General features: G+C 33.5%; 2 protein-coding genes across 6 annotated transcripts; one reads left to right on the forward strand and one right to left on the reverse strand.

The window, feature by feature from the left end:
* The first annotated feature begins 896 nt into the window (after nt 1-896).
* Nucleotides 897-3870, forward strand: LOC131654077 (probable receptor-like protein kinase At1g80640). The gene is made up of 10 exons (XM_058924490.1): nt 897-1183; nt 1481-1651; nt 1965-2212; nt 2302-2434; nt 2527-2590; nt 2689-2785; nt 2869-2968; nt 3059-3177; nt 3256-3345; nt 3441-3870. Exons 1-10 carry the CDS (start codon nt 1093-1095, stop codon nt 3591-3593), a joined length of 1266 nt encoding a protein of 421 aa, XP_058780473.1. The 5' UTR covers nt 897-1092; the 3' UTR covers nt 3594-3870.
* Nucleotides 3871-4492: 622 nt separating this feature from the next.
* Nucleotides 4493-7186, reverse strand: LOC131654078 (ribonuclease 3-like protein 1). Of its 5 annotated transcripts, none has more exons than XR_009299219.1 (5): nt 7093-7177; nt 6792-6990; nt 6550-6661; nt 5325-5703; nt 4493-5044 (listed from the first exon to the last, which is right to left on the reverse strand). XR_009299219.1 is itself a non-coding variant. In XM_058924492.1 (4 exons), exons 1-4 carry the CDS (start codon nt 7141-7143, stop codon nt 5511-5513), a joined length of 546 nt encoding a protein of 181 aa, XP_058780475.1. In that variant the 5' UTR covers nt 7144-7186; the 3' UTR covers nt 4493-5510. The 5 variants fall into 5 exon arrangements, 2 of the variants coding, with proteins under 2 accessions (XP_058780475.1, XP_058780474.1); XR_009299217.1 differs by having other exon boundaries at nt 4493-5089; XR_009299218.1 differs by having other exon boundaries at nt 4493-5118.
* Nucleotides 7187-11203: the final 4017 nt, after the last annotated feature.

Consider the following 11203-nt stretch of genomic DNA (forward strand, 5'->3'; position numbering starts at 1 on the left):
TTCCCTATACGTTCACTCACAATATTGTTGCTGTTTTTTTAATTTCTTCATCTGTAGGTTGAGTTGGATTGTTTAGTGACAAGTACATGTGAGATTGCGACAATCATAATGTAAAGTGTAAACAAATCATGTCCGGTTACCTACATGGATTACATCCCAACCTCTTTGTTAATGTTAGTTGATTAATCAAATGTCCATAATTTTCACATTGGTACCTGAGAGCATGTCAAAGTCTCTGGTTCGAATTCTATTAGATATTAATAATTACTATTGAATTAGTTCATATAAACTTTTTGCTAGTAGGCGGTCTAATTGATCAGTCGCAAGATCTGATATCAAATTTGCTTTGTCTTGGTAGTTTTATAGCGACTCAAATGTGATTCATCAACCACCAATTTAATAAGCAAGGGGACCGTGAATGAATAAGTAGCATTGAGCTATTGACAACTCTCAATTAATTTGAAAAAAAAAAAAAAAGTAAAAATCACAAAAGCCGTGTAGATACTTTTGAGTGTAAATATAGCACACCTCTTTTCAATAAGTTGGAAAAGAGAAAAGGCAAAGCACATTAAAGTTGTTATTGGTGTAGTATCAATGAATGATCATGCCCCACATTAACATGGTATGCATTTCATTTGCAATCTGGTCCCTCACACAATAACTTCCTAACTCTCTCTCACCTCTCAATAACTGCCACGTGTCTTTATGTTCCATATTGTCTCTCCAAATTTAGGTTTTTTAATTTTAATTTAACCTTTTTCTTAAATTAAAAAATATATGATTTAAAATATGAATCATCTGATCTCGATTGATCTGGATCGAACGACTATAAATATATTTATTGTGTGAATAAGTAGAAATATGAATGGAGGGAAATGTGGTCCCTTAATTTTACTCTCTTTATTACACTCATGAATGAAACCAACTTATCATCATCATCCATCAAATGGATTATTAAAAAAAGCACTTTATCGGTTTCAATGAAAGAAAGCTTTTGTCTATTTCTGCATACAGAATCACTTCCAAAACTCAATTCAAAATTTTAACAAGAATAGAAAAGAAGCTTCTCTACAAACAAACAACTTATTCATAATGAATTTTCTTACTCTCTTCATTACCATTTCTGTTTGCTCAATAATTCTCAATGCTAATGCTCAATCTCAACCTCAAGCTCAATCTCCAGGTAAACTATAACTCACTGTTATGATAAATTTTCATTGATTCTAGAAAATCATGAACTAGTCTTAAATTTTTAAGATCTCATAGCAACTAATGTAATCAATGATGAATCATGAAGTTTCATTGCCTGAAAGATGAAAATATCATCAGCATTTTTATTTTATGTGAATTTTATTTATAGGTTGATTCAGATTACGGTGCTTAATGAGTTAATGTATCTGATGTTTCTGCGTAGCTATCAACTGAGCTAGTTTAACGAGACTAATGAGTTAATTTATTGTTTTTACAATGAATGATACAGGAAATCAAGATGTTAGAATTGTGCATCACCAGAATTTGAATAAGAGAATTCTACTAGCATTGATTGCTTGTTCTGCTCTTCTTGCTGGAATCTTCATCTTCTTATTGTTTTTCTTCTTCCGGCGACATAAAAAGTTAACAATCTCCGCAAGTAAAAGCCGAGGAACCATAGGTATTATTATGGTTTCTATTCTCTCTGATGAAACTTTTATCTTGATCTTGTTTTTTTTATTGAATCACTAATTAGTTCATGAAATTGTAGGTGTTAGTCGATTTTTATTCTTAAAAATTTTCGATGTTTTGAAATGATCCCTGAAATTTATATGCGTGGATCAATTTAGTCTGTAAAGATGTACAATAATAGAAGATTTTCAATTTCTGCGATTATTGAAATCGGTGACTCGTCTTTTTTTTACCAAGCTGAGGTGATGGAAGCATAGAAAGTTTCTTTTTTGTTTCTCATTTATATGATTTTGAATTTGTAGAGGCTGCAAAAAGGGAAAAGGAAAACTTAAGTTCTGTTAGTGCGAAACTTAACTACTCGAGAATGGCTGATAAGCAGAGTTCGATTGCTATTTTCGACTTTCAATTGTTAGAAGGTGCAACAAACAACTTTTCCAGAGATAATATTATGGGAGAGAGTGGTTCTAGAATTGTTTACAGAGCTCGTTTCGATGAACATTTTAAGGCTGCTGTGAAGAAAGCAGACAGTGATGCGGATAGAGAATTTGAGGTGATCGATGATCCTTTATAATTAGATTTCAATGTGTACTATTTTTCGGTCATACTGAATTTGCCTTTAGTTATTGCACTGAATTGCAGAATGAAGTGAGTTTGTTGAGCAAGATTCGGCATCAGAATATCATAAAACTCCTAGGCTATTGTATTCACGGTGAATCGAGGTTTCTTGTTTACGAGTTCATGGAAAGTGGTTCTCTGGAAACTCAATTGCATGGTACACTTTTCATCGATATTGACTCAGAAAAACGCGAAAAGTATCCCATTTTGAGAATCTAACCATTTTTTCATTGGTGTTACCAATTGTAGGTCCTACTCGCGGATCGTCTTTAACTTGGTATATCCGGTTAAGAATCGCAATTGATGTTGCTAGGTGAGTTTTTGACACTTACAGTGCTAAAGTTAAAACTAGTTATGATTAGTATACCATTAGTTTTATCTATGATGACTGATACATATTTCTTCTGCTAGAGCATTAGAATATCTCCACGAAAACTCCAATCCTCCTGTGGTTCATAGAGACTTAAAATCTTCCAATATTCTTCTGGATTCTGATTTTAATGCCAAGGTTTGACCGTACAACGAATTAATAAGCTTACATGTTGTTAATTACTACTTATATTTGCATTTATACTGAGTTTTGTGATTCAGCTATCAGATTTTGGACTCGCTGTAGCTTCTGGTGTGCAACACAAGAACATGAAAATGTCGGGAACTTTAGGCTATGTGGCACCCGAGTACATATCACACGGTATACATTACTACTAGTTCTTCAATTGTGATAAATCTTAAAACTGATTTGAGCTTTTAATAGGGGAGCTAACAATGGTAAGTTTTTCAGGCAAACTAACTGATAAGAGCGATGTCTATGCTTTCGGGGTTGTACTTCTAGAACTTCTTACCGGAAGAAAACCGATGGAGAACATGTCTTCAGACCAATATCAATCTTTGGTTTCATGGGTATGTAATGGAGAATTTGATTGAAAACTTAAGTTCCAATGTACTTAAATGGTTAAGAGTTTGAAATTCAATATGCAGGCCATGCCTCAGCTAACCGACAGATCAAAGCTTCCGAGTATTCTGGATCCTGTTATCCAAAACACAATGGATTTGAAGCATCTATATCAGGTTCATTGAATAGAATCAGTGTCATCACATGTTTTAATGCTTAATCAGAAGTCGTAACTTATAAATGCTTCTTAATCCGTCTTAATATTCTACAGGTCGCTGCAGTGGCTGTGCTATGTGTGCAAGCAGAACCAAGTTACAGACCACTTATAACAGATGTCTTGCACTCTCTCATTCCTTTGGTACCCTTAGAGCTTGGAGGCTCACTCAGAGTTACAGAACCAATCGGCTCGGAGAATTTTCAATGATTATAGAAAACTGTGTTTTCAGATGGTTTTTCTATTGTTTTTTCTTATATGTAATGTAATTAAGCATGGTCAATAGAGATTAGAAAATGTGTTTTCAAGTTTAACTTAAGGAAAACAACAAGAATCAATTAGACAACAGAGGAATATTATCCAAACATTGCTTTCTCAAGTACATGCAGAATTTCTTGTGGTTCACGATTTGGAATGTTGAATTAGTGTTTCATTGTTTTTTATGTCCATCAAGTTCAAGGAAATTTACTCACTTCACAAGAACAAACTTGTTACTTAGCTTAAGCATATGCTTTATAGCTTCTAGAATGAATTATCTAGAAATTAGTTTTCTTGTGATACTATTTTGACTAAAATTTAAAATGTATACTATTTGAAATAGATTGTATGGTTTGTAATGAAAATCAAAATTTAGTCATCTCCATCATTAAGTGCTAGTTTAGGATCATGGTTAGTTTAGTGTTACACCATGGTTTTGTTGAAGCTTCAAAGTCCTTCTTTTATCAAAATCATGCTGGTTTACTGAATTTTCCAAACTCACCGTGATTCTAAACACGCACTAAGATGTTAGACGATGCCTATTTCACTTCTTTCATTATATCATTATTCATCTTTTTTCGGGTAGAATCTGGATATCTTTTGCGCGCAGCTATAGTGATTAATCTCTCAAGCCGGAAAGGACCACAATGGACAACAAAACTCTCCCTGAAGAAAATTTAACACTTTTGCGTGCCCGAAGACTGAGTTCAAACCCAAAACCTCTGGTTAAGCAGAAAGAGATTTTTTACCATCTCATCCAAGTAACCAATATAGGTAATATGATGAGGTAAATGAGTGGCAGCATCTAAGTAGGAGACAAAGGCACAGTAAATGAAAACAAGAGAGAAACATGCAAACAAATGCTACGATAGTATCAATGAAGATATCAGAAACAGCCAAGACCAAGAAGATTATTTTTTTATGATGACAATGTAAACCACAAATCTTGTAGTTTTGTTTTATTCTATTGAACTCATAAGCTACTTATACTCTCCAAACCTTCCCAATGATGTAACAGAAGCATGTTCCCGCTTTAACCTCTTCCTCCTCCCTAGATACATCGAAACCATGCCATCTTCTAGTTGGATTTGTACCAATAATTCAAAGAACGTGCTTCTCCGGATTGTCCATCCCGGCGGTCGTGTTGAGCTCCATGACAGACCTGTGACTGCAGCTGAGATTATGTGCCGCAACCCGAGATGCTACGTTGCGCATCCGTTTGTGTTTCAGCAACCATGGGCAGTTGTTGAACCAGACACAGTGCTCATGCTTGGACAAAAGTACTATGTAGTGCCGATAAGTACTATAAGAAAGCTTCAAGGTCTTTCTCCAAGAAACTCTCCTTCTCCTGCTCGCGAAATTACAATCGGTACTTTGCTCGATGAAACTAGAAGCATACAATCCTACAAAGCGAATGAAGACGACGGTATGATCTCTGGTTGTTGTATCTTCAAGAAAAAGAGTGTTACAAAGAAATCTAATCATCACAAGCAGCATTCAATGAACGAGAGCAAGATATCAGAAACAAGATCAGATGTTACAAATCAAAGTAATGATGTAAATGAGAAGAACGGCGGTTCATCATATGATAATTTCATTGCACGCATATTGAACGGGGGAGTAGCTAAAGCAAAAGCCAGTGACGCGACAAAGGAAACAAGAACATCGCCGAGCAGCACTAACCTTCATGCTAACAATACACTAAACAGGAAGAGGAAGACAGATTTAGCAGGAAAAAGAGGCTCGCCTAAGAGAGCATGGTCTTCTGATTACTGGCAACCGAGTCTAGATAGCATAACCGAAGAATGAAAAAACTTTGTGGAAGCAGAAGTCTTGGCTGTTGATGATATTCAATAATTTGTACTTTATTTATTTGTTCTTCAAAACAAAACCTATATGCTTTAAGTACCATAATGCACCCTCGGCTGCATCGTCTGCAGCCATTTTCTTCTTTTGATGAGGAGCACCGTAAACCTCTACAATGCTTTTCGATGCTTCAGTTCTCTCTATGTTTTTAGATGCTTTACTTGTCACTATCTCAATAGTAACCTTGAATGTGAACCTGTGAAAAACATGAATTAGTCACTTATTTGCTATACTGATTCTGATTTATATGAGCTTGCAACTGCCAACACACAAAAGACCTGTTTGAACCCGACTAATTTGAGTTTATCTAGTGGTAGGGCTGTCTTTGAGGGTATGCACGGCGGGCTACCACACAGAGCCCAGATTTTTTACAATTTAGTTGTGGCTAAATAGGGCTCCAAAATATTGACACATAGTAGTTTAATAAGGTCTCTATTTGTTTTGTCATGATTAAGTCGCGACTAACCAACACAGGGCTTCCAAAAATTTGAGACGGCTCTGTCTACTGGCATAAACACGTGTGAACTGTTTGGAAGAACTTAAGAAAGTAACTTATAACATATCTGATAAACTGTTTTCAACTTATTTTCATAACCTCACCTTATGATTGAAAACAACTTATAACCTATGAAGCAAGCACGGACACAGGCACGGACACCTGACACGATACCAACACTAACACGTAGACACCGATAATAGTTTGAAAAAAAATGAATAAATTGAATGTAATCACAAGTGTCGGTGTTGTTTTAGTACACCGACACAGACATTGACACACATTTTTTCAGAAGTGTCGGTGCTAAAGAGCGTATCGGTATAACTAATACGAAAAAACAGTTTGACTTTATTTTATATTTTTGTTATAGAAATATATTATACATAAAGAGTTTATATGATAAGCACTTATACTAAAAAAACTGCAAATTAAGTTGTAAAGAGGGCCAAAATGTGGAACTTATATCAAACTTCATTTCCATGATTATCAACACATTATTTTCCAATTATTCAGAAAATCAAATCATTCATTTTCAAGAAGACTTACATTCTGCAATGACATGGTCCTTCCTCTTTACAGCATTCAAACACAGGAGGCTTCCAATGATTTGCAGCACAGATCTCATACAACTTTGATTTACCATTTCCTTTCTTCACACCTAATAACAATAATAATAACAATATCAAACTTGTAACTATCTTTCTGAATTCTTAACTAATAAATATTTTTACATGAAAAATAAAAAATTAACTAATTTTGAAAAGCATGCAAAAATGGTACTTTTTTACCTTCATCTGGAGTTGTTGAAGGGTTCCCTAAAACCACCCTCTCTTTGTTGAATGAATCCTGAACAGCAACACCAATGGATTTCAAGGTTGGATTTTGAACAATGCCTTCACCAAAATCAACCAATTTGGTTTGATTATTGGTGTTGGGCTTCATCATTTTTGCACCACAAACTATGATACTAGATTTTTTTGGATTACCCTGCAAATAATAGATAAAAATTTCAATTCAACTAACTAAAAATAAGCAATTTTGCATAATGAAACAAAAATGAAAAATTGAATTCATGAATTTATGAATTACTTGTACTACCATGGAGGAAGATTGGGAAGATGAGTTATTATTCTTGTTCATGTTGTGTATGTTCTGGTTTGTCACATTAAAGTTAGATTCTCTATGGTTTATATATAAAAATAAAAAGAATATTAAGATATAATTGTTTTGTCCAAAGTTAACTTTTAAATCTCCATTTCTAAAAATGTGTTTTTTAAATTTTTATTTAATAATTTCTGATTTTTTTTCCGTATATATTTTGTTTCTTTATGACGTGTTGATACTTCGGTTAAATTGATAACTTCGAGATATAATTGTGATATTTTTGCGAAATCGAGATTCTCATATTCAATAGTTATGACTTATACAAATTATATAGTTTTAAATTTAGAAAAGATTTAAAATTTAAATATATAATTTATATTTACTAATTTATAATTTATTTTGTTAAGTTGGTATAAGTAATTTATAATTTTTCTCTATTTAATATTTATTATTTTCAATTAAAAAAACATATATATTATTTTATATTAAATCCTATTTATAAATTAATTCAACTGTAATTTTATTAAATACTACCTATTTAATAAATAAATTTATGCATTATTTATCTCCCATTAATTTATCAGTTATATGTTAGTATAATTACATGTTATAAAACAGCTTTAAACTATTTATTATTTTGGTTTGCCAAAATGAGCTATAAAATAGTACTGAAAACTAATTAAAAAAATTAACGGCTAAATTAATTTTGGTTAAACTAAAAAATTAAAACTGGTAAGTGAAAAAGAGTGGAATAAGTTTTTAAAATATTTCTGGAAATGGGTCCACAAATATCAACTTTATGTGTATATCTTTACTGTCAATTTCTTTGAAGAGTTTAAGAGAATCTTAAAAAGTTACATTGACACGTCCATCTTCTTTTGGCATAGATTTCAATGAGTTTATTTTTCTTCGCTTCAGTTATTGTTTCGAATGGAATTAGATATGATTTGTGAAACGCTGAGATAAGATTTTGTATTGATTAACTAAATTGAATATTTAAAATGACGTGTTTTTCTCTTTATCTAGTGATAGCGACTAAAATTGTTTGTATAGGGTGAAATGCATTGTGAGAGGAGTATAATTATTTGTTTTTGAAAAAAATTGATATCATCTATTTTACACATTTTATCGTTTGATAGTTTTCTTGGACTTTTCGCTTTGGATCTTGCGAACAGCCCAAATATATAATTTTTCTTTTAAATTATTACTCTGTCATCATTAGTGCTTAAATATTTTATAAAATAATTTTCACACGATTTTTAACCATTGATAATGGAACGTCTATTAAGTAGTGTTTATGACGCTATGTTTTATTTGATTTGATTGAACCCGTGTTATTGTTGTTCTTATTCTCTTTTAAGAAGTGGTTTTTCTAGTCCATGTAAGTTAGTGAGTTTTTGAATTTGGTCACTAAACCTTTTTTTTAATATAAGTCTCATATGTCTATTTCTTGTTGGTGTTGGACCATACATTAAAGTTCTGTTAAAAAAGCGCTTATATGGCAGACAGTGCTGAGTTTTCATTTTTTATATTGGATGCATTATTACACGTGGATATTCCATATCATGGTTAATAAAGGAAGGACTAAATTAAAAAAATGTCGCCACTTTCCAATTCTTCCCTCTCTCTTCGTATTTGTACCTTCTTCTTTCTTTGTGCACCTTTAACCTTCAATCACCCATGGCTTCTTCCTCAATTGCAAACTCGAACCCCTTTCAAGTGCCGGTATGTGGTTGTAATAGATCAATGAAATTGTTTATGTCAAACTCACTTGAAAATCCTAAACGGAGATATTGGAAGTGTCAAAATTCAAGATTAATGTCAGGTTGCAAGTTGTTCATATGGGATGAAGAACTTGAACGCAACCCACTAAGTGAACCTAGAACTTCAAGTGAATGCAATTGTTTAGAGGTTGTCAATGATTTAGGCTGCATTGTGAAGAAGATTGAGACTATGAAGAAAGCGAAGATGAAGATGAAGTTGGAGAAGGAAAAGAGAAAAGGAAATCTATTCAAGCTTCTATTAATTTTGTCATGGGATTTTTTCTTTGCTTACCAGAAATAGTGGCGAGTCCCTTTTGATTGTGTCTGTATTATGTTTTTGTTTTTAGTCCTTGTAACATTAAGTTGTTATGAATATCGTCCATGTACTATTTAATAAATGAAAATGTTGTTTAGAATTTGGACCATTTATGTTTGGGATTTTATTGTTATCCACGTTTATGAATGGTCTAAGATAAGAAAAGAGGTAAAAGGCTAAGACAACTACATCATAAAGGAAAAATATTACTAAACCATAAAGATGGTTAATGTACCAAAAATACATGTAACCCAAAGGCATAAGCCAAAACACACAAGCCAAAAAAGCCATAAGCAAATTTGTTCAACATAACAGAAATACATAAGAGAGATACATCATGTCTTCCATTTGTTCAACATAACATAAATACATAAGTCAAAACACTAATGTCTACAATGTCATCGGTTGTGTTGGGTCACTTCCTTCTCCCTTGAGCTTTTTGCATTTTAGCACTCTTGTTCTATCTTTTCTCCTCAACTCCAACTTGCTTGCTACCTTTTGTTTGGGTTGTTTTTTCTAGTAAGATACAACATAACACAAGCATTAGACCACATGCAATAAACCCTAATCAAACACATAAGCTGAATTAGTATAAGTAACTCAAGTGGTTTAAGAAATCTTGAAGGTGTAGGTACAGCTTCCCGAGGTATAGGTTCAACATTTTGAACACGTGCAAACAAAATGTAATTATTTTGTGAATCACCATAACCAAAGTCATGTGAAGCTACCTGAGGAGTTGGTTCCACATTTGGAACAGGTGCAGACAAAATGTAATCAGTTTGTGAAGCACCAATACCAGAGTCATGTGCAGCTATTTGAGGAGTAATTTCCACAGTTGAAACATGTGCATTATCAACATTAGAAACAAGTGCAGTTTGGGAAGTAACATCATTGACATTAGGTTGAGCTTGTGTTTCCTCAAATGCTACACAAATATCTGCAACAAACATTTCAAATTTAGGATCTACATCAGTTTGACTTTGAGGTTGTTGTTGTTCTGATATTGCTTCAGCTTGAGGTTGTTGTTTGTTCTTGTGTAGTATTTTCAGGTTGGATTTGTGGTTGTGCTGTATTTCTAGATGCAGCTCCTGTTGCACTCTTCTTTGTTTTTCTCTGTGCATATAATTGATGCAATTAATATCACACATAAATTGACATTAACAAGAACAACATTGAGTAGTGTTGTGTTTCCTTGCTATCCCTTTCCTTTTGCCCCAATATGGTTTTTCTACTAAATCAAATCCATTTTCCAACCCAATATCCCTCTCATCCTCACTGTCATCAAATGATAGACCATTAAATTCAAAGTCACTGTTGTCGCTGCCGGCAAAATTAACAGAGTCGCCATCGATATTTATTTGTTCCTACAGAACGGGTAAAACGTCGAATAAAACCTATAAAGGAAAGGGAATGGTCATGGCAACCATATCGGGTTCGGGAGTCGGTTACGCGAGGGGAAGGTATTAGCACCCCTCGCGCCCGTTGTACTCAACGGGACCCATTTAGTTAATTTTGCGCTCGAGTACTATCATAAAATGTTTGCAATCTTCTACTTAAGAAAGAGAAAAGAAGGGTTTTTAGTTTATTGGGCTCGCCAAGACATCGTGTCTTGTGCCTACGTATTCCCTCGTGCAATGGGAAAGTCAGAGCTTCGTAGTTCGGAGTAAAAACCACGGGTTTGTTGGTTGATTTTAGAAGAATGATGCATTAGACATTTTGAAGGTTTGAACTTTGACTTGTTTGCTCGTCTGAGAGGCTAAGTCTATGTGTTCGTTCTTTGTATCGAAATGGCTAAGACACATTCGTTTTGAAAATGTTTTCGAAGAGTCGCACAAGGGCGAAAAAAAAGTTTGATGAGTTTAAGTTGTTTTTTATGTGGGTGACAAGTATTGGATCACAGGTCTAGAACAACAAACGATCCAATTACGAGAAATCGGAGGAACAAAATGGGCTCAACCAATCATTTTCATCCAAAAAGTTTTACTTATGAAAATGGTAAGGTGAAACAATGTTCACT

Source organism: Vicia villosa, linkage group LG2 (assembly GCF_029867415.1).
Source record: "Vicia villosa cultivar HV-30 ecotype Madison, WI linkage group LG2, Vvil1.0, whole genome shotgun sequence".
Taxonomy (NCBI): Eukaryota; Viridiplantae; Streptophyta; class Magnoliopsida; order Fabales; family Fabaceae; genus Vicia; species Vicia villosa.

Coding starts and splice junctions, on each gene's coding strand:
- LOC131654077 (XM_058924490.1), top strand. CDS start 1,093: ATGAATTTTCTTACTCTCTTCATTACCATTTCTGTTTGCTCAATAATT. Junction 1,184..1,480: donor ACCTCAAGCTCAATCTCCAG/GTAAACTATAAC, acceptor TGAATGATACAG/GAAATCAAGATGTTAGAATT. Junction 3,346..3,440: donor ATTTGAAGCATCTATATCAG/GTTCATTGAATA, acceptor AATATTCTACAG/GTCGCTGCAGTGGCTGTGCT.
- LOC131654078 (XM_058924491.1), bottom strand. CDS start 7,143: ATGAACAAGAATAATAACTCATCTTCCCAATCTTCCTCCATGGTAGTA. Junction 6,662..6,791: donor TTCAACAACTCCAGATGAAG/GTAAAAAAGTAC, acceptor TATTGTTATTAG/GTGTGAAGAAAGGAAATGGT. Junction 5,704..6,549: donor GGACCATGTCATTGCAGAAT/GTAAGTCTTCTT, acceptor TGTTTTTCACAG/GTTCACATTCAAGGTTACTA.